Source organism: Podarcis filfolensis (assembly GCF_964270895.1).
Source record: "Podarcis filfolensis genome assembly, chromosome: 12".
NCBI classification, from domain to species: Eukaryota; Metazoa; Chordata; class Lepidosauria; order Squamata; family Lacertidae; genus Podarcis; species Podarcis filfolensis.
Window position 1 is genome coordinate 3290253 of NC_139614.1, and position 27591 is coordinate 3317843.

At 43.9% G+C, this 27591-nt stretch overlaps 1 protein-coding gene and 2 long non-coding RNA genes across 5 annotated transcripts; 1 reads left to right on the top strand and 2 right to left on the bottom strand.

The window, feature by feature from the left end:
• Nucleotides 1-342: 342 nt before the first annotated feature.
• On the bottom strand, nucleotides 343-1108 carry LOC310745581. Its single transcript, XR_014540177.1, has 2 exons — nucleotides 973-1108; nucleotides 343-662 (listed from the first exon to the last, which is right to left on the bottom strand). It is a non-coding gene; the product is annotated as an uncharacterized lncRNA (long non-coding RNA).
• A 37-nt stretch (nucleotides 1109-1145) lies between these two features.
• On the top strand, nucleotides 1146-3437 carry LOC310745576. Its single transcript, XR_014540165.1, has 2 exons — nucleotides 1146-1292; nucleotides 1552-3437. It is a non-coding gene; the product is annotated as an uncharacterized lncRNA (long non-coding RNA).
• A 20-nt stretch (nucleotides 3438-3457) lies between these two features.
• On the bottom strand, nucleotides 3458-27359 carry BLVRA (biliverdin reductase A). Of its 3 annotated transcripts, none has more exons than XM_083578262.1 (9): nucleotides 27054-27221; nucleotides 18270-18393; nucleotides 17923-18051; nucleotides 16623-16749; nucleotides 15898-16017; nucleotides 14263-14360; nucleotides 9071-9178; nucleotides 8500-8671; nucleotides 3458-4968 (listed from the first exon to the last, which is right to left on the bottom strand). In XM_083578262.1, exons 4-9 carry the CDS (start codon nucleotides 16739-16741, stop codon nucleotides 4695-4697), a joined length of 891 nt encoding a protein of 296 aa, XP_083434388.1. In that variant the 5' UTR covers nucleotides 16742-16749; nucleotides 17923-18051; nucleotides 18270-18393; nucleotides 27054-27221; the 3' UTR covers nucleotides 3458-4694. The 3 variants fall into 3 exon arrangements, with proteins under 3 accessions (XP_083434388.1, XP_083434389.1, XP_083434387.1); XM_083578263.1 differs by having other exon boundaries at nucleotides 18113-18393; XM_083578261.1 differs by lacking the exon at nucleotides 18270-18393 and having other exon boundaries at nucleotides 27054-27359.
• Between the last annotated feature and the right edge of the window lie 232 nt (nucleotides 27360-27591).

Here is a 27591-nt window from a genome sequence, read left to right on the forward strand (position 1 = left end):
TTGTTCTCCTTCTCTAAAACTGGGTGTGTCTTATGGTCGGGTGCGTCTTATAGAGCGAAAAATACGGTAAATCTCGGGACCCTTATGAAACATGCAGATTCTCTCTAAACAGGATTAACACCTGTATTTTCAGAGTCAGACACAGGTACTTGGGAAAGGTACAGTACATACACCATGTTTACTATTGCACGGTACATAGAACTATGATTTAAGTCAGTGGGGTTCACTGTTAAGCATATAGGAAAATTTAGAGCATTAGCACTTTTAAAACAAGACACACCAGATGACCAGATTGCGGGGAGGAGAAATGAAGGAGGGAAAACAAAATGTTGAAAGAGTAAATTGAGCTCAAATGTCTTTATTCAAGTCAAGGCAGCACATACAATAATCACCAGCATACTTTATAGCACAATGTATCAACAACATCATGTTTCTGAGGCACGCATCAAGGCATTTCAGTGCATCACATAAAGGGTTCCAAGGAAACAGAGGCATTTCTGAAAACAAAAAACTGAGGCAGCCACTAAAGGCATACAATGACCAACAATTTGCCTCCTTCAGTTCCATTCATATCAGCAATAAAATATAGTTAAACTGGACAAAGATAACTGCAGCAACAACATTCCACTTAACTCTTGTCTAGCATTGCTTCCAATGCAATCCTATGTACAGTGGTGCCCCGCAAGACGAATGCCTCGCAAGACGGAAAACTCGCTAGACGAAAGAGTTTTCCGTTTTGGGGGTGCTTCGCAAAACGAATTTCCTATGGGCTTGCTTCGCAAGACGAAAATGTCTTGCGAGTTCCTGTGGGTTCCCCCCTTTTTCTAAGCCGCTAAGCCGCTTATCCGCTAAGCCGATAAGCCGCTAAAAGCCGCTAATAGCGCTAATCCGTCAATGGGCTTGCTTCGCAAGACGAAAAAACCGCTAGACGAAGAGACTCGCAGAACAGATTCTTTTCGTCTTGCGAGGCACCACTGTATGTCTACAGAAATAAGCCCTCCATAAATCAATGGGTTTTACTCCCAGATAAATGTGACTCACTTCTGAGTGAACATGCATATGATAGCATTGCTAAATGAGTAGCATTTAGGTGCCATCTCTGAAGATCACAGAATGTAAGTGATTTTTCTCTCTCTTTAAAAAAATCAGTTATATATACTGTGTCTTAAAAACTAAAATAAAAAGGCCCTTTGTTTGTTTGTAAAAACTGCAGTATTTTTTCAAAAAACAAGGAGCTGGATCCAGAGTGAGTTAACAGAACTTTCTTCCAATAGAAATCAGTAAGAGTTACCGTATTTTTCACTCTATAAGACGCACCAGACCATAAGACGCACCTAGTTTTTGTAGGAGGAAAACAAGAAAAAAAATATTCTGAATGCCAGAAGCCAGAACAGCAAGAGGGATCGCTGCGCAGCGAAAGCAGCAATCCCTCTTGCTGTTCTGGCTTCTGGGATAGCTGCGCAGCCTGTATTCACTCCATAAGACGCACACACATTTCCCCTTACTTTTTAGGAGGGAAAAAGTGAGTCATAGAGCAAAAAAGACGGTAAGTCATTATGGACTTGTCCTGCTTATTTAAATGGCACTCATGTTGAACTAACGAACAGTGTAATCCTATACATGTTTTCTTCGAATCCTACTAAATTCAATAGAGTTTACTCCCTGGTAACTGAGTATAGGATTTTCAGCCTTACTCTGGATCCAACTCAAATGCACTATACCTTCCCATGTAAGTAATACCAAATCTCCAAGGCAACAACCGACTTTCTTCACTTCCCTGGGAGGGGCAGGGGAATGGGAAAATATTTCTATATCGTGAAAATTCCCAGCTCCCTTTGATTCGGGCCAGTGGCTTTCATTTTATGTGAACCACTCTGAGACCTTCAGGTATAGGGTGGTATAGAAATTAATTACATAAATAATAACAATAATTTTGGCCCTATAAAGTTTACACTAAGTGGCAGTTTATAGAATTTTGGCCATTAAAAAAAGAATTGTCTGCTAGCATGAACAAAACACTGTAAGCTCAGCAGCATATAGGGAAAATTCTGTTATCTCCAAAACAGAGTTTCAGGATTACAGAATATGTTGCAGCCGAGATCTATGATCTTCCTCATTTTTTCATGTCACTCGCTGTACACCTCTAGACCATTTCTATGAGTAAAGAGAGGAGCCAGTGACAGTCCAGCAACAGAATTTGCAGTAAAAGTACTTTTAAGGGTCACATGTACAACCATTTAGGTAGGCTTTTCCCTTAAGTTAGAAACAGCGATGTCCTTACCACAAGGCAGCAGACTTGGGCGACAGACAGATCAAACCTGGAGGGTACAGTAAGGCTATTGCACAGTAGAGTTTCCCAGCAACTGTACCCCATAATAATCAATGGAGAGTGGATGCCATTGGGTTGGTTGGTTTTGCTTCAGGCAATATGACATTGGATTGGCCCTCATCGGAAGCAAAGCAATATGGCAGGGGCAGCGACAAACTAGCACCAAAACCATTCAGCAAAGCAGCTGAGAGGCAGCTTCGGTGTAGTACTCCCAAGTGCAAATAGTTTCGTTCTGCACATGCCAGTCTCTTTGCATGCCAGTCTCACAATCAGCCCCCAAAGGGACTTGACAGAAGCAAAACAACCAACCTTGCTCCCTTCACAAAGATGTGGTGCTGTTTTATTGATAAGTCAATAAATGCCACAGAACACCCACATGCAGCAAAAAAATACCCCAGTGCTCACACATTTGCAAAAGCTAAGCAGGATATAGTATGGTTTCATTTTGGATGGGGGACCCTATGTTTGGATTCATGGATTGCAGGGGTTTGGACTTCATGAATCTCAATTCTGCAATTCTGATTCTATTGAGACACAGAACAGTATCTTGTTCACACAAATTTCCATCTTGTGACCACAAGCATTTCAAGCCCAATATTGGGAAGTTTTCTTCCATTTTAAAATGAATATAAATTTAGGCTCCTGCGAGTCACAGTGTTTACAAGAACATAGCAGTAGTTATAAATGGCTGAATTGATTGGAACTACGGAAAGGATCCTGAAATGCCATCTTATTTAGAGAGTCCCAAGTGAAATAGAACAATTTACTTTCCAAAAATCTTATTTTGACAATAGCACTTGAGATGCTTTGATGTTTCAAAATAGATGCAAGACTATAATGGGCAGAAATAATACAGCACTGTGCTAAATGAAAGGCATAATCCGCAGAAATTTCAGTATACAATCTTCTTTCAGTATACTTTTGAGAATGAACCTCTTTCTTGTACTTTCTATAGCTACGGTATAGAACCAAAAATAATTTCAGGTCTACGTTATGCAAATCAATTTTTAGATCCAGGCGAGATTGCTTGTTATGCAGTCACTGTGAATCTATCATTTCTAACACTTCAAATGGGTTTTGTATGTTCTTCGCAGACTCCCCCCCCCCCGCATATGTTCAAATTCAAACTGAATATTAGCAGAGTTTATTGTGCGTTTCTAGGGACAGGAAAATGACCAAGGGCCACTCCAAATACAAGATGTAGCAGAAGCATCGCAAGGCTAACTTGACCCACTTTGTGTGGTGATTCTTACAAATGTGCCTCTACATGGTGACAACTGGTATTTATATTAGAAGAACAGCCTGAGAACAGGCAGGTCACCTGCTATGATCACTACCAGCACGTGGAGGCACTCTCCTCACAAAAATGGAGTAGACCCACTTGCTTGATGGCAGGTTAAGACGGAATCAGTCTCAGAAAGGAGCTGGATCAAAGCATGAAGTCTGAAATCTCAAGTTCCAATTCAGCATAAGGCAATTAAGTGTAAAACCCAGTTGGAGAGCAGATTTTTAACTCCAGCCATGTTAAAACTGAGCCATAAGTTCATGGAAGTAGTTCTGCAGCTCATATACCTGTCTGTCAGCTAGTTAATATGGGTGAGAACTAAACATGATACAGAAAATAGAAAGTTCTCTTGCTTCCAGTAACGCAGAGCAAGATTTTTGAGGCTCTTTTCCTCAGCCCTCCCAGCAACAGCCAAAAAGACAGGTGGGCTGAAGACACATCACAAATTAAGTCCAACTAAACATTGTGTAGATTGGGGCAGGAAAACGCAACATAGGGCTGTCATTTTCTGTATCTGTAGTTCTGTTGTCAGAAGGTGCTTTCAGAGAAGAGACCCATGCCAGTGGTGGGCAAGGCCAAAGGTAAGGTAGAGGAAGCAGATAAATGTATTTTACCTCTGAACAGTAGGCAACACATGTGCCTACACCTCTTGTCTTCCACCCAAGCAAAGCAAGAAGTATTACCAGGCTTCAAGAGCACATTCTACTCAGGCAAAAGCACTCATGGAGGGCACAAAGCCAGGCCAGTCAGGGGGGTGGTCTGGGGTGAAGGAACATGGCCAGGGAGAAGGGATGTCCTGGGGAAAGAAAAGAAGGTCTGAAGGGCTGGAAGGCTACATTTTGCCAACTCCTTCACTAAGGCAAGCCAAAAGTGGTACACTATTCCCTTTTGACAGGTTAAATTAAACCTGTAAAGGGCATGGGAAACCTGGACTGGCCCAAAATTGTTAGAAAAGTCTTACTGGTCACAATGGAGTGTCTGGCAAGTTAAAAGGGAATGGAAGAAAGAAGCATTTCCGGAGGAGGAGGAGGAGCAGCAGCAGCAGTTCTAAGCAGCCCAGCCCCCGACTCCCAAGCAGTTTCAAGAGTAGATGTTTGCTGGCCGCTCACAGAGCCTTTGAATCTCTTCGGCCAGGTCGAGACACAGCAGAATCCGCCTCTTCTCGGCCAGCACTTCCTCTTGGGAGGCCTGGCCCAAAAGCTTTTTGGCAAAGAGGATCAGGTCTTGCATGAAGATGCCAACTTGTGAGCGGGGGGCCTCGGGAAGACTCTCCAAGCACCCGCTTGTGAAGCAGAAGTTGATGGCCTTGTCCCGCTTCATTCCGGGTGCCCTTTCTTCAATCCAAGTCAGGGACCTGGTTAAAGGAGACGGAAAAGGAAGGGAAACCAAGTCAACCATCTAAGAGGCTGGCTGCAAATGAAGCCCTCATAATAAGCCAAAAGTGTGTCGCGGAGGTCAGAAAGTGCCCTCCAATATCAAGTGCTATTCTCTAGCACAACGCTTCCCGAGCTGTGGGTCACCACCTGCAAGTGGGCCCTGAAGGCTCTGCAAGTGGGTCACAGGTTTTCTGTAAGTAAACCCAAAATAATTATTGCTTGTAATAGTATGAGAAATACATTTTGCTTTGCTGGCATTTTATAATGCTATGTCGACACTTGTAATAAAACATCAGAAATGCTCAAATCTTAGTTTAACACTTGGGGAACGCTCTCTGGTGGCAAAGGCCGCAAAGTGCTCATATAGGGAGGAGTTGTTGTTTTAATTGTTTTTATATACTAAAAATGCAGTAAAATGGCTACATAAAGTTCAAGCAGGTTTTTAATAAGCCACTCTCATCTTCCTCATTAATAACATTTTAGAGATAACAAAAGCTAAGAACAAATTTCCAAAAAGCTTGTGTTAAGACTCAGGCTGCATTTCTGACCCCATTTTCCCCACTCAAGGTACCCAGAAGGACAGCAAGAGTAGTTCTGCCTAACTCACAGCCAATTCAGGGATGTGTCAGAAATGCTCTATTTCTCTATTCCAGCAAAGACTTACTGAGTCTGTCCACATCCAGCCCACACCTAAAACCAACTCGGACATAAATGAGAGTGGGTCAAACATTCAGCTCGTGCAAATCCACCCATGTCAATGGAACTGCATCACTGGGAAACCTGGCCCAGGAAGGAACAGATCTGGAACTGCAGAGCAGCCATGACACCCAGATGTGGCCTGCACAGATGTCTTTGGCTTTGAAAAGACAACACAGGGAACTTCCCCATCCTAAGCAAGCTGGCTGCAGGTGGTTCTGTACATGCAGCAAATTATGAAGACATACATTGAAAAATAACTTGCAGCTTATTAAATCATATAGAGTAAATGGCTAACTGAACTGGAGAAGTATGCATGCACACGAAAGCTTATACCAGAACAAATTTACTTGGTCTATAAGGTGCTACTGGACAATTTATTATTATTATTTGAACACTTGCTGCCACTTCTTAGCACCACCTGCTGGTGTTCTTTATCTTTTGTGAAAAGTTACCAAATTACTGCATTTTAATGAAGGCTGCAGCTTTCCAATTCAATCCATGAAATTAACCCCTACCTCTCCCCTCTGCTTTTCTGACCCTTCTTGTCCCCTTTGGGTTGCAGGGTCACAATGTTGCAACATCAACAGAAGACACACCTGGCATAATTGCCCTGCCAGATTCTCAAGCCCAGATCTAACAAGCCTTGGCTCTCTAGTCAATGTTCCCCAGTCTTCTTGCTTTATCACTTGCCAGCAGTTCACAGCTGCCTCCTGTCTCTTGTCATACGTCTAATTTTACCCAGCAGCCTTCCCAATCCTCAACCTGAGAAGTTTCATTCCCCAAATGAGAGAAGCTTGATTGTAACTCATTTCTGCGCTGCTATACCTAGGGCTGTCATATTTCTAGAAGTAAAATTCAGGACACAAAAGTTGTTGAGCATTTTTTAGTAAATGAAATTCAAAGTTGTTGAACTTTTTTTAGGTAATCAACCTCAAAATCCTGGACATTTTTCCAGAATTCCCGCCAGACGTTATGTTCACTGGTTAAATCCTAGACATCTGAGGCCAGGCTCCACAGGCTAGTTGCCACTTCTAATAGTGATTTCAGGTAGCAAGTGGCAACAGGATTGTAGGCCAAATGGGGCCACTAAGAGGAAGGTATTAGCATGCTTAGGGAAATCTCATGTCTCGCAAAACTAAAAGAGAACAAACATTAAACACACACAAACATGTCCACTGAAAAATGAATGTGCTCAAGAGCCAAACAATATTGACTGTCAGCTGGAAAAGAAAAACAAGGAAATGTGTGGACCTGAAATGTTTTGTATGAAATGAAATGGCTGGCAGGAATCCTGAACAAGAGCACTCCTACAAGGAGGTGAGGATAAACTGCAATGTTTTGTTGAAGGTTCCACTCTTCTATAATAGATGACAGAACAAGTAACAAGATTTAATACTGACGGCTCTGTGTAAACAGCTGTCCAAATACTCAGTGAAACCAAACCCTCAGCAGTGGCAGCTTTTCAACCAGTCAGCATAGTTGCTAACTCTGTTTTGCTGCCACAAATATTGATGGAAGACCTGGACTCTCCTTGCATCATCTGTTTGGTCATTTGCAGAAAACAAGTGTGCAGGCCCTCCTTGTTACATCTTCTGAGGGAGAATGCCTTTCGTCGCTTCCCCTTTGTTTCTCTTTCGGACAGAATGGGGGCGGCGGCGCTGGGCTGCTTACAGCCCTGGCCCAGGACATACAGATAGAAAAAGGACTCCAAGTCTAGCACTATTCAGAGTCCTCCTCAGCACAGCCAGCTAATATACATCCGGGAGGTGGCAGAAGAGATAGCATTATCTTCAAGTGGACTGGAATCAGTCGTGCTCTTTTTCAGAAGTTAAACACTGTCTGCTCAGAGTTACAAACTCCATCTATGCTATTTGATAAAGGGCTTACTTTTTGGGGAGCCATGCTGGTGCTTAGCCACGGGCAGTTTAAGTGACCTTTTTGGAGAGAGACCTTGGCTCCAGCTCCATGGGAGATTTTTGCCAGTGGAGCTGGGATACGATGCTAGCCAACATAGTTAGACTGTTATGCAACGCTACTATTCCCAGTAGATTAATCTTAGATGAATGACTACACCAAAGACAAAAGCTACTGGGATACACATGGCAGAGGTGCGCACAACATGTGATAAGGTGGAACAAAGGTGGCTGACAGCGCAGGTAACAAACCAGGCCACATACTACCTAGAAAGGTAGGAAGACAATGACAAATTTGACTTGTAGGAGCAATTACAATAATTGGTTCCAGTTCTGAAAATATCAATTTCATCCAGGATATCAAAGCAAAACCATTTCATGATTCCCAGCAAATGTGTGTCCAATTGTGGTCATGCCCTATGTCACAGATGCAGAGGAAATAATTTATTGGGACTAGGGCAGTATTATAGATTGAAAGTGTAAACTGTTTATTGTGTTCATTTCAATATTATGGTTTTGTTTTGTTGTACACTACCTTGAGCATATGTGAAGGTGGTTTGTAAATTAAACAGATATTGGTCTGGTTTGCACACTGCACAAAGCCAAATTATGCCGTAGCATATATCCAAGCATATGAGATCCTAGAGAGATGCTCACAGCTAATTAACTCCTGCCTCGTCTTTTTCTTAGTGCAAAATTTAGATTGCTTGAGCAGAGACTCGATGGGGTTGGACTCGATGGCCCTTGTGGTCTCTTCCAATTCTATGATTCTATGATTCTGAGATTATTTTGGTTGAGGGATGTTGGCACCCACAGTGCCACATGTGACCCTAGTAAGCCAGCAGGAGAAATATTATTGTGATTCATCAACATTTTCTAGAATTCAATTATACCAACCTATTTTTTGCAGTCTGAAACTGTGCAGTCATTCTGGAGTAATTTCTCTCTTTCTGCTCTTCCCTCGTGGCAGAGACAACAGTGAGGTCCCCAAAAAGATCAACTAGCCAAGTCAGGCGAGCAATCCCACTAAAAGCTGGGAACCCTGAGCGCTCTTCATCCAATGCACCACCTTTAGAAACGAGAAAGAGGACTTTGAACACATGGCTGGAAAAAGAACTATTCTACCTATGGGTGGACTCGCTATACTATCAAATAGACAGAATAATTTCAAAGACCAGGTCTGTTTGTACAACAGACAGTAGAATGGACTGCGCCAGTCCAAACTGCAGCTGGGGGCTGGACAGAACCACATTTTTAAAGCTCTCTTACAATAAATAATACTTGTAAATAGAAAAACCAGTGCAGTCAGCAAAGAGGTAGGCCTAGAATCTTTGGTTAAACTGGCTAAGAATCTAGGCCTGGTCCACGTTTATTCCTTCCAGAAATGGGTGGGTTGATGACGTCTGAAGTACCGGCTGCTGCAAAGCAGGTCAGACTGCATTCAATTAGACAGTCTCCAACAACTGACCTGTGAAGTGCAAGGTTCCCTTCACAAGCTCCTTCCCTGCCACCTCTTTCTTCAGCTGCTTGTACTCCTCAGTCAGGAGTTCAATATGTTCCACGTGGAGGATTTTGCCTGCCATGGAGACAAATGCAGATTTAATGATCAACAATTGGGAATGGCATCAGGTTCAAATGCATGGTTGTTAGTGCCCAGTGCTGGGAACCCTACACCAAGGAAGTAGCTACGCATTCCATTTCTTGGCTGCACTATTTGTTTGTTTGTTTGTACACACACACACATACATACATACATACATACATACATACATACATATCCTGCCCTTTTCCCTAGCAGGACTTAAGGCATCCTACGGATGAAAATAAAAATGGCTAAAAACATAGAAAAAAAACAATTAAGCAACTATTTCGCCCATCAGGTAAAAAGGTGGGGTATATATACATGAGAATGAAATTACCTTCCCTGAAGGTACAGAGCAGGCCTGGGCACCTTGTGACCCTCTGTGCCAAACAGCCTATCAGCCATTTACTGTACCCCATCAGGTGCTGCAAAATGTCCCTGTTTTTGAACACAATTTAGATGGTTGGTGGGTCAGACGTTGTGCAGACTTGCTCCAAAATACAATCTGTATTACTACACCTGCTTTTTCACTTTTTTAAAGAGTGGGACCTTATTTGCACTGATATTAGTGTGTGTGAAAGACTGCTACTCTTAAACAGCTCTATTTCTTCTTTACATCTTCAGGTGAGGCAGTGGACGTGCTGGACCACTGTCTTGCCTTGGTAAAGGACTGCATGAGAGTCAATAAGCTGAAGCTCACTCTAGATAAGACTGAGGCCCTAGATCAGATGGTTGGGGCACACTCCCTCTGAAGGAGGGGTCACACAGCTTGAGGGTACTTCTGGATCCTTTGCTGTCCCCTGAGGCTCAGTGGCACTGAGTGTTTTCCATCAGCTTCGGCTGGTGGCCCAACTGTACCCCTCTCTGGACAGGGAAAGCCTAACTACTGTTGTCTATGCACTGGTAACCTCTAGGTGAGACTACTGTGACATTATACATGGGGCTGCTTCTGAAGAAGAATTGGAAACTTTAGCTGGTGCAGAATCTGGCAGCCAGGTTGCTCACCGGGGAAAGACAGTTTGAGCATTTATCACCAATCCTGGCCTGACTGCACTGGCTGCCAATCACTTTCTGGGCCCAATTCAAAGTACTGGCTTTGACCTATAAAGCCTTAAATGGCTCAGGACCACAATAGCTCAAGGATGCCTCTCCCCATATAAACCACCCCGGACCCTGAGGCCCTTCTTTGCATGCCTCCTTCATGAAGGGTCTGGAGGTTGGCAACATGAGAATGGGCCTTTTCTGCAGTGGCTCCCATTTGTGGAATGCTATCCCTATGGAGATATCCCCAAGGGGACGTGGGTGGCGCTGTGGTGCCGATCAGAAGGTTGGTGGTTCGAATCCCCGCAACGTGGTGAGCTCCCGTTGCTCGGTCCCTGCTCCTGCCAACCTGGCAGTTCAAAAGCATGTCAAAGTGCAAGTAGATAAATAGGTACCACTAAGGTGGGAAGGTAAACGGCGTTTCCGTGTGCTGCTCTGGTTCGCCAGAAGCAGCTTAGTCATGCTGGCCACATGACCCGGAAGCTGTCTGCGGACGGCCAGCAAAGTGAGATGAGCGCTGCCACCCGAGTCATCCGCGACTGGACTTAACGGTCAGGGGTCTTTACCATTATCCCCAAGGAGGCTTGCCTGGCACTTTCTCTATAACCAGGCCTTTGGATGATTAAACAATCTATGGCCTTTAAAATGTGTTTGTGGTTTGTTCTCGTTTTTTCATTATTGTTATGTACGGTATTTTTCACTCTATAACACGCACCTGACCATAACACGCACGTAGTTTTTAGAGGAGGAAAACAAGAAAAAAATATTCTAAGCAAAACAGTGGATGTATGATTTTTGTGGTTCATGCTGTGGCCACAGACATGTGATCTGACAGTGAGTTTGGGGTAGCCCAATGCAAAAATCCTGAGGATCCATGTGGATCCATGCTTTGTAACCACGTTTTTGCGCATTGCGGCCCCATGAAACAGTGGGTGGGTGTGTTTTTTGGTGCAGGCTGTAGCCATGGACATGCTATGTGATCTGATGGTGAATTTGGGGTGACCGGGGAAAGACAGTTTGAGCATTTATCACCAATCCTGGCCTGACTGCACTGGCTGCCAATCACTTTCTGGGCCCAATTCAAAGTGCAAAAATCCAGTGCAAAAATCCTGAGGATCCATGTGGATCCGTGCTTTGTAACCACGTTTTAAGTGGGGAGGGAAGGAAAAGCACTCAAGGGACAAGGAGCACGCGTGGGGGGTGTGGAGAAGGATGCTGCTAATAATGCAGGAGAGGCTCCTCTCCGGCTTTGCTCCTTTAGAACAAGCAGGCTCTGCGTCTCTCCCTCCTCCCCGGCAAGGAAACCACGATAGTAACTACTCTCAGACAAATCAAGAAAAATTGCGACCAATACTCTCCCCCAACAAGCACAGTGAGGTCAAAACACACACACACACGCAGAGAGAGAACTGGCCCTAAAGTCGCAGGGCGCTGGAAGTCGCAGGGGTGCTGGGGGAGTGAACGGGAAGCAAGAGAAGGAGAACGATGCCTCACACACACAGAGACACACAGAGTGTCAATTCTAAAGTCGCAGGGGTGCAGGGAGAGTGAAGGGGAAGCAAGAGGAGAAGGAGCCCTCACACACACAGAGACACACAGAGTGTCAATTCTAAAGTCGCAGGGAGAGTGAATGGGAAGCAAGAGGAGAAGGAGCCCTTGCACACACAAGAGCCTGGAAGTCGCAGGGGCGCAGGGAGAGTGAAGGGGAAGCAGGAGGAGGAGAACGATAGCTCAAGCGCACACACACACAGCTCCTACAGTGGCTAATCCAAAATCGGACAGAAAAAAACTGCAGGCAGGGACAGAGAGCAGGTGTTGTTTTAAAGCAGCCAACTCCCGCTCTGCTTCTCTCCCTCCCCAGCTCCGCTAGCTGACAGGAGCCGCTTACACCCGCTTTGCTGCTTCAAAGCGAGCCACGGACTGCTCACAACTGCAGCAGATTCCCCTGCCATCCGTAGGCATTCGCTCCATAACATGCACAGACATTTTCCCTTACTTTCTAGGAGAAAAAAACTGCGTGTTATGGAGCGAAATTTACGGTATTTTGTGTTCTCATGTTTTATTTTTATGTTGTAAACCACCCTTTGATCTTCAGATGAAGGGTAGTATACAAATTTAATAAATAATAAAAATAAGTAACAAAAGAGAATGAACTAAGGAATTTCCCCCTGCTTTTTTTTTCTAGGAAAGGTGAAATCAGTGGCAACCCAAGACATTTTGCAGCCTTATATGAAGTACAAGGTGGCTGCTACAGCCCCTCCTCCAAATTCCACATTCAGTACCTTACTGCAGTGGGATAGCATCCTCTGTTGCAGAAGGCTAGCTTTTTTGAGGGGGGGTGGTCAGGACAGGCCATGTGGTGCATAAAACTCATCAGCATCTATATTGTGTTTTTAATATTTGATTGGGAGCCACCCAGAGTGGCTGGGGAAACCCAGCCAGATGGGCGGGGTATAAATAATAAATTATCTTAATTATCTTATGTGAAGCCAGTAGGTGTGGTCATCAGGGGATTTGGGCTGCGTGTTCACCGGTATGTGGATGATACTCAGCTCTACTTCTCATTTAAATTGGAACCAGTGAAGGCAGTGAACATCTTGAAGGCCGTTGAAGGATGGATGGCAGCTAACAGATTTAGGTTGAATCCCGAAAAGACAGAAATACTGTTTCTGGGGAACAGGAGGTGGTGGGCAGGTGTGAGGTACTTTGTCGTCCTGAATGCAGTAACTGTGCCTCTGAAGGACCATGTGTGCACAGCCTGGGAGCCATTTTGGACTCACAGCTGTCTATGGAGGCAAAGGTCCAGGGCAACTGTCTACCAGCTCCATCTGGTACATCAGCTGAGACCCTACCTGCCGGCACAGTGTCTCACCAGAGTGGTACATGTGCTGGTTATCTCATGCTTGGACTACTGCTTGATCTACCTTTGAAGGTGACTCAGACAGTACAACTAATCCAGACTGCAGCTGCCAGACTGGTGACTGGGAGTGGCCGCTGGGACCATCTACCACCGTTCTGAAAGACCTAGATTGGCTCCCAGTACATTTCTGAGCACAATTCGAATTGTTGGTGCTGACCTTTAAAGCCCTAAATGGCCTCATCCCTATATACCTGAAGGAGCGTCTCCACCTCCATCGTTCAGCCCAGAAACTGAGATTCAGCACAGAGGCCCTTCTGGCGGTTCCCTCATTGTGAGAAGTGAAGCTACAGGGAATGAGGCAGAGGGCCTTCTTGGTAGTGGAAGCCACCCTGAGGAATGACCTCACATCAGATGTCAAGGAGATAAAGAAGTACACAACTTTTAGAAGACATCTGAAGGCAGTCCTGCATAGGGAAGCCTTTTGATGTGTAATGTTTTATTATGTTTTTATATATGTTGGAAGCCTCCCAGAATGACTGGGGAAACCCAGTCAGATGCGCGGGGTACTATTATTGTTGTTGTTGTTGTTGTTGTTGTTAGTAGTAGTACAGTAGTAGTGGTAGTAGTAGTAGTAGTAAATTCTCCAACAGAAGGGAACACTGAAGAAACGTTGAGAGAGGTGCTGCCATTGCCTCTCAACGTCTGTTGCCTGAGGCAGTTGCCTCATTTTGCCTAATGGTAGGGTTGGACTCCAGGGGACACATACTTTATACCTTTCTTAGAAATTGAAGCAGTAAAGTGGTTGTCTCTGTCCAAGAGCACAAACTTCTTGCGGCACAGTGTTCCATAATTTTCCATTTTGTACCACACCTGTTCCTCATCTGAGATGTCCCCTGACCTCCATTCTGTTAATTTGGAAGGACCAGGGCAGAGTTCCTTTGTCTCTAATAGTTTAGAAGAAAGGAGAACTTTGACATATATAATTTCTCCCATTGTGATGCTGCAGTAGTAGAAGAAGCAGTACATGTCAAATTCTTCTTTCTGCATAACTATCCATACAGGACAGGATACCTTTGCAACTGTGCTGCCCTGCGACACACACTTTAAATTACAAAGGAGCAGAGCCATGGTGCCACACACTGTTTTAAACAAGCACAGCCTTGGTTTTGCATAATACCTTTCTGCTCTGCCAACTCCCACAGCTCATGTGCTTCCTTTGCAGACAGCGCCAAAGGGTACTCAACAAGGACATGTTTCCCAGCCTCCAGGAACGTCCTTACAAAGGAGAAAACGATATGCGTTACACTTATGCATCTTGCACTTTCAGAAGCTCAGAGCGCCTTTCCTAGGTGTTTTCCAAATTATTCCCAGCAGCAGGGTGGATAAAAATAAATGATTTAAAAAATAATTTTTAAAAATCTAAATTTTAAAATAAAATGCTTTTGGAGGAAAAATCTTTCTAATGATAGTTTTCTATTTAAGTTACATTATAGCCCAAAGGCTATTCATCAGGAAATAAGGATTTGTTGTAAGTTTTTCATGTGTGCTAAAACTCAGTCTATGGTTGTTTTTTTAAAAAAATGTTTAACCACATCAGTTAACAAACATGGATACATATGCTATAATGTTATTGTTTTAGTTAAACAAATTGTTTAAATTGTTTTTAAGGAAATTATTTTTCTCCTTCCAATAAAGTACAGCAGAAAAGTTTCCAAATATAAACAGTTAACTTATTAAACCTCACAATAATTTCATAATTATCTGTCTATGTATTTTTAATAGTATAACCAAATCAGTCATTTTTAATATAACTGTAAAAACTACTCTGAAAATTTATTATTCCAAAAATGAAACCTTCATCTGGTTGTAAATATTAAGATTATACTAGCAAGAATGAGTCTTTCTGTAAAAAAATGATTTAAATCAAGTCTTACTGGTTAGTGTTTTAAATCAAACCCACCCTGCCCAGCAGCCGTGCAAACTACAATTCTCATTGTTCTTTTGGTGCAGCAATTACAGTTGCAGACAAAGTCAAACTAGTTTACCGTTTGACGCAAGCTTTCATGGATATCAGAAGCATTTCTAGCTGCTAAGGACAATTTTCTCCATACCTTTTTATATTCTAGCATCCATACAAGCACTTCACATAAACTGTGCATTTATACTGTTGCCTTTCTAGATGAAACACACGCATTCAGTGGCGACCAGGAAAGAGCCAAGGCTCAGGGGGAGCCAGAGAGCAGTGCCAGAGCAGCTGCCTTGCATGCAGAAGTTCCCAAGTTCAATCCCTGACGTCTTCAGGAAGAGCTGGGAAGAGAATCGTCGTATTGTAGAGTTGGAAGGGTTCCCAAGAGTCACCGAGAGCAACTCCCTGCAATGCAGGAACCTTAGCTAAAGCATCCCTGGCAGATGGCCATCCAACCTCTACTTAAAAACCTCCAGTGAAGGAGGGAATCCGTTCCACTGTCAAATGGCTCTTACCGCCATAAAGTTCTTCTTGATGTTTTCTGTCTGAAATTCTGAAGAGCCATTGCCAGTCAGTGTGGACAAAGCTGAGCTTGATAGACCAATGGTCTAACCTGGTGTAAGGCTGTTTCCTATGTTCCTATCCCACCCACGTTTTTGGAAGGTAAGAAAATGTACTGTTTAAACTCGCATGAACCATCGTCAACTGATGAGAAGGATAATGCCTAAATAGCAACTGTAAAGTGAGAGTTTTGCTGAAAGTCATTCTGGTCGACATACTCTCTGGAATAACGGAGAACCGACAATCTAACATCGTTTTTATACTAGAGAATTGGGAAGGCAATACCTGACAGCCTCACTGTGGTTCTGGTTATCTGTACAGACGATGGCAGCAGCGACCTCCTTGCTGTCCACAGCTTCTTGTAGACTTATCTGCTTGACTTTCTGAACATCACCTAGAGGTCTCCTAGTTTTAGCAGAAACAAAAATGAATGAGAACATACCTACAATGAACAGCACTTATGTGGCACAAAAGTGCAGAAGGAAGCAACAAAATTGCTTTTGGAGCTTTTTACTCAATTAAAATGTCACAACAATAATAAAAAAGCATAATAAAAACAGATGATAGATCCAGTTCCATGGGGGATATTTTAAAATGCCAGAAACTTAAAAAGATGATAGAATTAGGATGTTTTCATCTGGTGCCTGAAAGAAAACAGTGTTGGAGCCATATAAGTAAATGGGGCACCACAACCAAAAAGGCATTCTCTCCAGTTATCACTCATTTTACCTCTGACAAAAAGGGAATACTGAAAAGAGCCTCAGTGGGGGACAACTTGAGATGTACAGCACTCTAAATCTTGGGATCCTGGCTCATTAGAATATTAAGTTCCTACTCAGCATTTGAAGAAGTAGATTATTACCTATGAGACATCATGCCCATTTTTTGAAAAAATAAAAAAGGCTTATCAAAAGTTAGCTTCAAGGTGCCATCAAGCATAATTGTTTTTACAAGGTATAAGTTAGTCTCATTAGACTTTTTTTCTTAAGCCACATAATGAAGCCTCTCACCTAGACACAAAGCCCAACAGTCTGAGATGCTCAGCAGGACTGGAAGGCAAAGGATTCAGCAGGTCCCTGATCCGCACAGATCCTGCAATCCCAATCCCAACGACCACAGTCCCAAACATGGTAAATCCTTCGTGAAAGAGGGAGGGGTGGGGGAAGAAGAAAGGTTACTAGAAGTTTGTTTCTCTCCCCATTATCCTTTACGCTATCACAGAATTGCTGCTAGCGTTTCCTATACAGATGGTCTAATTGTTTAAAGAGCTGCATTCTTTCAGCCCTAGCAAAGTTAATTGCACAGGATACTTCAATACTGAAAGTGCACAGAGGGACAACAAATCTATGGCTATAAGAGCTGGACGTTAGATTGTGATGTTTAATTTATGCATTTTTTAAAAACAGCATTGTAATACCGGCATGTTTTTTGTTTAATGGCAAATTGCCGAGAGACTCTTGTGTAAGTGATGCATTAATTAATAATAATAATACTAATACTAATAATAATAATAATAAACTTTAAACATCAGATACATAAACGTTGGCCAGAGAAGGGGATTGCTGCTTTGCCTCTCCCTGCCAGGGCGATCCTTCTTCTCCAGCTGACAGCTGCCCTGGGATGCCAGCGTCAAGGGACAAAAGACCTGCCACTGGCCAGAGGCTTGCCTTCTAGTAAGGGCGTTTAGCACTGTTTCCTCAGTTAAATGTTTTGATTATAGCAGGATCGTGCCCACTATGTTCTCTTAGATTAAAGGCTGGCCCAAGACATTTTGACACCTAAGGCAAACCACAAAATAGTGCCCCCCCACCAGGTAAGAAGGAGTGAGAGAAGATCTGCATCAGGAACAAGGGGCGGGGAATCGAATCAACCTTACTCAATGGCTGAGCTGGGAATCAGAGATTGTCGTGGGGGAAGGAAGAGGTCCACTCTGGATCATGCTGGGCAGATGTAGACCCATGGGGCTTCCCCCACCATTTCTTCCCTAGGGGTGGGAAGAGGCCAGCAGCACTGTCTATGTGCTAAGAGGCCTCTGTGGAGGAGGCCTGGGGTGGGGGCTGAGGAGGTGGCAGATCCAGCCTCCGAGGAATGCTCGGCAGCTGCTGTTACTACTGCAGTGGTGGGCAATGCATTCCCTGGAGACCAGATCTGCTTCCCCTGTGGATCCTGCCACCCGAGACAGTTGCCTCACCTTGCCTCATGGATGGGCCAGCCCTGCTCTCAGAGACTCTCAATCCTGTTCCATTAGCAAGGCCTACAAAGTACATTTCCCCTTATAATTTAGGAAGCCTTCCCTTTCCAACAACTTACTTGTAACATCAACCAATAAGACAACTTCTTTTCAGTTTAATTTGCCAGTTGCCTCCTCAAGCAGACATGTATCAATGGCTCTCTGTGCTCTTCACTTCCTCAGTTTGTCTTGTTGTTGCCTGGATCGTTCTGCTAAGACATCAGGTGCAAATGTGGAATGAAAAGGGCTGTGAGATGGGCAGCTGTTCACACAACATGAAGAGTTTCAATTCCCGTAATCATTGCCTGCACTTGCCCTCTGTAACATTCCAGCTGTTCAGCCAACCCAGCAGCAAATGGCAGGAGGAGAGAGGGCAGCCGGGAGGGCAAGCAGTCAGAAGCCAGGGATGGAACTGGGTACATCATACCTGGGGAGGGGGAGTAAAGTCCTTCACCTGGGTCTGCGCAAAAAGAACACGAGAGGATGCAGGTAGCAGCACTTAGGACGATGCCTCAGCTTTACAAAGAATTCACTACTTCTTTCTGCCTTTTCTGTATAACAGAGATAAGGCATATGCACTTTTGACTGCTCAAGATAAGCATGAGGGTGAGACTAACCACAAGTTATCTATCAAAAACAGGAACAGGGGTCAAAGAGGAGTAGCGAAGGAGCATTCCTGGATCAAATTGAAACTAGATATGTTGCCCTCTTCCAGGGGGGATGCCCAATTTCCTCTCCCCTTTTTAAAAAATAGCTTTTTCATGCCAACAAAAAACCTATCCCACTTTTTCTTTTAAACTCTTGAATTCTGGTCCTCTGGTAAATTGCTATTTGTTTTTATTCCAACCAATAACACAACATTTTGGAGAGAGTCTAGGCTACTATTGCACGAATCAGACTGGGCACTTCAACAGTGCACAGAAGACAGTGCCTTTGGGGGCAGGCAGTGTTCTTGGGGGGGGGGGTGGCCAGCATCATTTTTTGCACTGAGCACCCCAAGGTCAGAGGAAGCAAGAAGAGTTCTCCCCTATTCCAGGTTCAAGTGGAAGATTGAGGATGTCTTGCCAGAACAACCCTTCCCCTTTCCAAAATAAAAATTAGATGAGCAATCCTTGCCTGGATTCCTGGAGGCTATGATAGCAAATGTTCTACATCTTTATCCAAAATGCCACCAGAGGGAACCCTTGCAATCTCAAATAGCTATTTAGGCAAAAACTTCTTACTCGTTGGCTTATATAAAACACAAGAAAGGACATTGTAACACTGTTACTGTCCTTCCCTGTCCTTGGTGGCAAGTCAGCATCCCCTACAACACCATTGTAACATTAAATTAAAAAGGCATGCACAAAGTTATCCGGATAGTTAAATATCCGGATAGTTGAGCTGGGATAATAACTCTGAGAACTTAAAGAAGAGAAGTCACTTCATACAGGGACAGACCACTGGCCTATTCCTTTCTCTTTTTTTAATGGTGGCACAGACCATTCATAACATAAGAATATTCTACACAACTCTGAGCAGGGCAGTGGGGTGTGGTAAGCGAAGACAAGCTACAACAGTAAGTATAACATTGTTCATGGCTTCTGCTCAGGCTGCACAGAAAAAGCATTTTGGTTCCTGAAATTCAGTCTGATTGTGCAGATAAAATATAACTGATAGAATTCTACATGATGTGGTCTTGGCCATCAACCGCTGTATTTTGCTCCCCATTCCATCCTGTTCACCTATGGGTGGGGAATCTGTAGCCCTCAAGATGTTGCTGAACTACAACTTCCATAATCCCTGACTACTGGCCTCTTCAGTTGCAGATGACAGGAGCTGGAAGCCATCAACATCTGGATGGCCACAGATTCTCTGTTCCTAACCCATGTTCATAGGCTGGGTGACCAGATGCAATGGAGGTCAGGGCCTCTTTCTTAGGTGCAAAGAGAAGGAAATGTTGGCAGGTGCAATCTTGCCATGTATTTGGGGGAAGATAGGAGCTGGGGAACTTGGGTTCAAAGTTAGACCTCAAAAGCTCACTGGGTGACCTTGGACCAAGCCCACTGTCTCAGCCTAACCTACTTCACAGGATTACACTGCGGAGCATGTACAGCCATGGATGCTGTCATAAGTACCTTGGAGGAAGACCAGTGCAAAAGATAAAGTAAACTTAAAATGAATAAAAATAGCAGTAGCCAACGCTTTCTCCTTTACATAATTCTTCAAAGTATGGACACCCTTAGCACCCTTTCCCAACACACAATACTCTGCAAAAGCTTAACCAGAGGGCTGAATAACTAAGCCCATCAGACCATTTGGCAAACAGGATATTACTGCAGTAACCTATCTGGGGTTGTATTATTTCAGAACAAGAGTGGGGGGGATGCATGATTCCTGTGTAAAAAAACAAGCAGAAAAATTATCTGCAAGTAGATAAGCCAGATAATATTTCCAGGAGCAAAGTTGGCATATGTAACCAGGGCTTTTACAAGAACTCATCCCCTTGAGAAGTTCAGCTTTGAAAACATCTATTTAACTGTTCGCTTTTAGTAAGTGAAAACTACTTCAAAGATTTCCAAATACTGGTCTCTTGCTTGTTAAAATGTTTAGACCATCAGTGCCTTTCGGAAGCATTTGTGGGCTAGCACCTTCTGCAGATGTATTTACAAGGCTTAAGTAACACTACACAACTTAATTTAAATTGTTGGCTTTAGCATCAGCAATACAATCTTTTCAAAACGTATTTCAAAACTGAGAGTAGAATAATATTTTTTAATCCACATCAAAGTCTCCTTAAAGCTTGCAATCTGGAAGTATCCCAATATAGTTATTAATTTATGGTTTAGGAATATGATTTCAACTAACCCTGATTTGAACCTAATCAAGTTAAACTGGCATTTCTTTTCAACATGGAACTAAGGGTGGTGACCTTTAGCTTGGATAACCTAGCTGAACTTTTGCATTCAGATCCCCAAGTACTGCCTCGTGTATTTCCATATGCGTGCTGGTTTTGTTAACGTTCAAAAGCCTTATGATCACTACAAATTTATATATTTTATAGACTGCTACTCTGTTAACTATTTCATATCCCCCAACTTTAATTCATGAATATTTGTTTCAAATACAAGTTCAGGCCTGAACTAAATTAATGCTGAAGAAAATAGCTTCTGGGGTTCCTCCAACTTTACTTTCTGCTACAGCAGAAAACTGCAGCCCTTCTAAAAAAGGCAATGAACATTTATCGTACATATCTGCTGAGAAGCACACATTTGTTTGTGTTGTTTTTAATAATTAGTTCTCTCCGCAGAATAGTTTTGGAAAAGCCCAGCCTCTCTCAAACTAGGGAATGACGGTGTGGTGTAGTCTATAGTTTTATGGTAGTTCTCTGGATCTGGTAGCCATTCATTCTACCAAAAGACAATTCTTTTGCGAGAGCGATCTATGGGAGCTTTATGGGAGTTTCCACCAATGAGTTGCCAACAAAGATAACACAGGTCTAAATTGGAGATCGGTTGCAGTCTGCTGCAGCAAGCTGAATGTTCAAGAAGCAACTTCAGTCTTTTTTCAGTCTGAAAACTTGAAGCTGCAACTGAGTAGGAAGACGAAAGAAGATTTTCCACCACCCCTGGGGAAGGGGAAATGTGGGGGGTGGGCCAATTATACCAAAAACACACTCTTATTTTGCTACACTATCCCCAAGCTCAGAATAACTTCTCCTTCCTTTAATTATGACCAATCACTTCTAAATAAATGATCTTACATTAATTCATTTCTTCAAATAAAAATCCTACCTAGATCATCCCTTAATTCATTACCAACCCAGATCCTGCCTGCCCCAAATCCATTTTTCAGTTAACCCTAAGTCCCCTCATTTTCCATCTGCTCCCAGTTCCATATAAAGTAAAATTACACACTATTGAAACTTCCTTAAGTCTACTGTTTTTAACAGGAAGGGAAAAAGAGCTCCCTGGGATCCATGCTCCTGTGGGATTAGGGTGGTTACACGGAACCCTTCTCCCTGACATGCTTGCTTTCTATTTTCACCACCTGCCCCCTAAAGTGCCAGGGTTTAGCAAAGCTTTACCACCTCATTCAGCTGAATGCCTAAACTGACCCCCAGGATGCTGAATTCTGTACCCATCTGAATTTTTCATTGCTTGTCCATTTTGGTCCATCATGGTTGCTAGGTAATTCCATGAAAATGTTAATCTACAGACCCATTTCCATAAATAGTTAATCTGTTCTAAATTGTTTTAAATTTAACTTCCCACAGTTTCATTCTCTAGCAACTTTTAAATGGCATTTTACATGTGAGGGGGGAAACCAGAAGCATGACATGCAAGATAACACAAAACTTTTCTATTTTTCTTCTTCTAAAGTTAGTTGAAGGACCGCCCCCCCCCCCCCAAATACGGAATAGGCTACTTACCCTTTATGGTACTGAGAGTTTTGCTTTCTCGTTTAGTGATCTGACAAAAAAATAATAATCCTAGGAACAAATCAGATGCACTTAATTTTGGTAGTTTGGGTGTCTTGCATTGGTCACAAAAAACCTTTCCCCTTTAACTATGGACTATGTGACCACAATGTGACTATGACCTCATAGGTGACAAGTCTGGTGCATCTTTGGAACATGATCTTCAGTGCAACAAAAGGTGAGTTCTTGTCTGCTATACCTTGTGAGTCATTTAAAAAGATTCCAGGGCAGGCTGTACTTGAAGCCGATATGACTGAAAGCCTTCACGTTGCCAACTCCAATTGTTCAGATAACAACTGTGAAATAGTTACAATACACCGAATGTTTAAACCCCTTTCTGCAGTATTAGAATGATTTGCCTTCAAGGGACAGATCACAGGAATGCAACAGTTTCTTTATAAACATCCATGAAGGCTAGATGCTTGGGATTAAAGATCAAGAGTGAGTTTGTTTTTAAATGCTTGGCAGGCCACACACTAGTGTTGAGCTTTTTTTAGGGAGTGTGCCGCATAGACTACCTTAAAAAGCACTGAAAAAAATGTTGCCGCTCCAGAACTGCATTCAGGAGTGTTCCGGCTGGAAAAAGCCCTTGCACACACAAAATACAATTTGTACGCAATGCCACTATGAGCCACAGATCCTGGCAGAGACACTTAGTATAAAAGGAACCCTGGGCATGCTTTTATATGAACGGATACAACTTGTCCTGAATCAATCTGACTGTCCTTCTATAGAAGTATTGTCCATATTTAGAGGCTCTCAGGCAGAGTTCTGCTCCACTCCTGCAAAGCATACCTAAGCTGTGGACCCTCAATTGACATTTTCTCTAAGTTATATATTCCCAGCCCCAGCTTCTGCCATCTGAGGGACTTCAGAATTCAACCCCACAACTAAAAATGCCAGACTTAAGCCACAAACTTGTACACTGGAACACCGGTAAAATTTGACTGTCCTGCAATTCATGTCAGAGCTGGAAAACATATCAACCATCGCCATGAATTGAAGGATGTGTTCATGGGAGCAGTTTGGAAAGGATGGCCAAAAACTATTTGGTGTTAGGTTGCAGCATGAGTCACTCTGACCCCTGCTGCTGCAACTGCAGTCTGACGGAGTGTTGGTTCTCACATGACTTTTACTAATAAAAATACCAAGACCAGTGTCAGAAAACAGGTGTGCAAACATAATGCCAGAAGGGCCATAAGAGTGCCTCATTTCCTTGCTGACAAACACACTGGGATTCCTGACACATGTAGGGAAAGGGAAATAAATAGATGAATCTGCTTATACCAAGTCATGCCTTCTATAGCCCAATATTAGCTGGGCTGACTGATGTCCAAAGATCTTTTCCAGCCCTTCTCCTTATATCCTTATAAACAAAAACATGGCAATCCAAGCAGTGTTTGAAATTAGCCAGGCACCAGGAGCATTTTGCACCTGGCTAGCAACCACTTGCGTCCAAGTGAACTTGCCTGGGCGCCAGGATGGCACCTGACGTCCCCACCATCTGGAGCTTCATGCCTGGGGATCATTGGATCAGGACGCTTTTCACACACTCATACAACATCCTGTAAAATTCTATCAGTTATATTTTATCTGCATAATCAAAACGAATTTCAGGAACAAAAAATGTTTTTTCTGTGCAGCCTGAGCAGGAGCAGTCACCATTAAGAAAAAGAGGTTGGAATAGGCCAATATATACTGTGTGTAGATTATTCCTAGATCAAGTGACTTGTCTTCTTTAAGTTCTCAAAGCTGTTAACCTAGCTCAAAGTTGTCATCTGAACTAGCCAAATGTTTAACTGAGACTTAAGCACAGTCTGTCAATCATTTGCAAAATAAGACTTAAGAGCTGTCTTGTCCCCAAATGGCAACTAGACATTCTGTTTTGGCAGCTGCAACCGTGGTTTAAGGAGCCATTTGGCACCTCGCATATATATCTGTCCATGTACACAGGGTAGGAAAGCTTGCGTATTGCAGAAACCCCTGACCAGTGCATCTTTTTACACCCTTCACGTTGACATGAACATACAACAATTCCCACAGGACCCTGTAAATGGGAGTTGGATCACCCAGAGTAAAGAATAGAGGGGAGGTTTTGATGACAACATCACAATTTCAGCCAAGTGCAGCTGTTTTATTTCCCCTCAAACAAACAAATGACAATCATTCTCATGACTGAGAGAAGGCAAAGATCACGCAACTCAAGCCTCTGAGAATCAAGTCAGACCCACCCTGGAGTCTATTTCTGGATCATATTACAGTCTTGCAGACTGATTTTTCTACAAAGGTAAGTGAGGCCTGCAGCAAAGTGTTCCAGTATGGAAGTCGGTTCACCTTTTACGCATTTGGAGGCATTGGGGCCAGACAGCCGGGTCTCAACAGTTCCCCAGCCAAACGGGCGGAGGGACGCCGCCTCTCCCCCACATCACTCCAGCCGCGTCACCATTGCTGGGGGACAGCCCCAGCCATTCAGCTGGCAGGGTGGGTGTGGCCACGGGCAATTTAATCGCGGCACAGCTGGCCGGCCCCCTTTCTCACCCCTTCGTCGAATCACCCAACCCACCCACCCTCTTTTCATGCTTTGCTCATATGACCTTGCTATGGGCAATTGTTGGTCGCCATGTTGTTGAGGCTGGGTAGGAATTTTTTCCACTTGGCAAATTGGCACCGGCCATTTGGTTTTTGACTACCTAGTAGCAATTGTCACAACTTTGGTAAGTTTAGGCATTGGGTAAACCTTTGTTTGGTTGGAGGGGAGGTTGCTGCCTTCGCCTGCCCCTCCTCAGTAAGGGTATCCTGTTAAAGGGATCCAGGGTGTGAATCCTATCTGAAGTCTGGACGTGGGCTAGGGCCATGTCACAGCCCCTATGGGGACCCCCTATTTAATGTAAGTCATAGGGCACCCCTTATTGGTGGACCCTTCAGTGGACTCTCTGCAGATGGGCAGGAGTCAAGATATAGCTTGGCTTCACCCCAATGCCTAAGCCAAACCGCTCACATCTGTAACCAATAAAGTTGTGGCCTAGTTGAACCTGTTGTTCTCCTGGGAACTTTGTGCCTTGGGTGCTTTGGCATGCAATGCTGCTTCTCAGGATTCTAGTCACTCCATGCCATTCCTACACCTGGTTCCACACTGTCAATCAGCATTCCATGGAAGGGTACCTCTGCTTGTTCAGTTCTTGGTGGGGCTATTTAGGTTTTTGTCTGCCCCTAACAATTTACTGTTCTCTTGCAAACCCACAGGTTCCTCCAAGCCAGCTTACACCTCCCTTTCGTGTGTGATGTGTGTGTGCTGGTTTATCTATAGAAGCAATGGCATTCACAGCTTGGAAGCAGAGGGCAGGATATAGCTCACCTTTCTTAATTCCTGTATTTCTTCACTAGAAGGCTTTTCAGCATGAAAATCTGTTGTATTAAAAACACCTGCATCTACTTCAAACTGTGCTCCACACTTTTAGAACTGCTTTAACAGCAGCTAACCATTCATACCTGCAGAATACTTCTCATCGGACCTCAGAATTTTGACTTAAACTCTGCAATTGGAGCTTAAGTCACCCCCATTTTACACTTGGTTGAAATGACCTACAGCATGCACCCCCAACTTGCGGCCTTCCAGATGTTTTGGCCTACAACTCCCATGATCCCTAGCTAACAGGACCAGTGGTCAGAGATGATGGGAATTGTAGTCCAAAACATCTGAAGGGCCGAAGGAATGCCTGACCTACAGGATATAATTCAGCATCTGCAACTGAATTTTTGAGAGCTCAACTCCTCTTAAAACCAAGTTGTAGATAGCCCGTCAAAGTTACAAAGTTTACTCACCTTAATATCTAAAGTGACACACTTTGTACCATTTTTGTGTCCTTTATTTACCTTACTTCTCTCCCCCCCCCTTATTTACTCAAGGTGCACCCTTCAAATGTGCAAGGAATTTACTTGGTGCTTCTTTTAAACATTGCACATTGCTTCCCCCCTCCCCACTCCCGCTTTAAGGGCTTGTTGCCCTTTTAAAATTTGGCTTACAGGGTCCATAAACATAAAGCATTTGTCCTTTTCTAAATTGTTCAGAGGGCATATTTCAACAGCTGTAATAAAACACAGCATACTCAAAAAGCCCTCTCACATTCCACTTGCGCCCCCCCCCCCAAATTACAGCAGTAAGCACTTTGAGGGAAGTATGGATGGGACATAAGAAGAGAAGACGAGCCTCCTGTATATCAGGCCAATGGCTCCTCTAGTCCAACATCTTGTTCTCCGAGTGACCAGCGAGCAGAACATGAGCACCAGCGCATCTCTCCCCTCCAGAGGTTTCCAGCAACTGCTTTTTGGAAGCCTTGCTGCCTCTAACTGTGGAGGCAGAGCAGAGCCATCTCACCAGTAACTGCTGATAGCCCTCCTCTCTCCATGGATTTGTCTCCTTCTTTTTTAAAGCCATCCAGGTTGATGACCATCCCTGCTTCTTGCAGGAGGGAGTTCTGCAGTTTGCCTTTGTCCTGTTTGGGGAAGCACTGTCTTTTATCTTTCCTGAACCTTCCAGCATTCAGAATAACCAAAGTTACCACCAGCAGCTGAAAAATCCAAAACGACAGGGATATGGTACTTGCTAGCAGGGATGACCGCCCACCTAGCACCATCCCGGGGGGGGGGGCATCACAGAGTCCCATCAACAATGGACCCAAAGCAACATTATCTCCTCCTTCCCCACTTTTTAAAATTCATTCCACATGAGAAAGAAGGGTGGTTTGAGCTTACCCTTCTCTCCTCTGTCTTTCTGCAGATACTGCTTACACAACTCAAGCGCCAGCTCCACTGTGTGGGGTGCACTCACAAAACCTGCTTGGCCTCCTGGCGCTGCTCACAGCCGCTTGCACAACTCCGGGGAAGCTCCCTCCTGCCGCTGCCGCGAGGCGCCGCCTCCCTAACTGGCAATTCGGGGCCGGCGGAGGCCAGAGGCGGGCATAGCAAGAAAAAGGCAGGGCGGAAAGAGACCGTGAAGCGGCGGGGAGGGGATAAGAAGGGCCAGCAGGCGCTGGTTGGTGCCCGGTGTCCAACGTGGGAATCGCCGGCGAAGGCAGCCTGAAACTGAAGCCGGCAATGCAATGTGCAATTCCTTGCAACGCAAGTTCACCTTTGGGGTGCAACTTCTCCTGACACGCTCCGTCCCCTGAACGTGCCTGCTTTTCTCACCCGGATAATGCAAAGGCAAAGCATGCACAATGCAAATATATCTATCTATCTATCTATCTATCTATCTATCTATCTATCTATCTATATGGTATACACAGATATG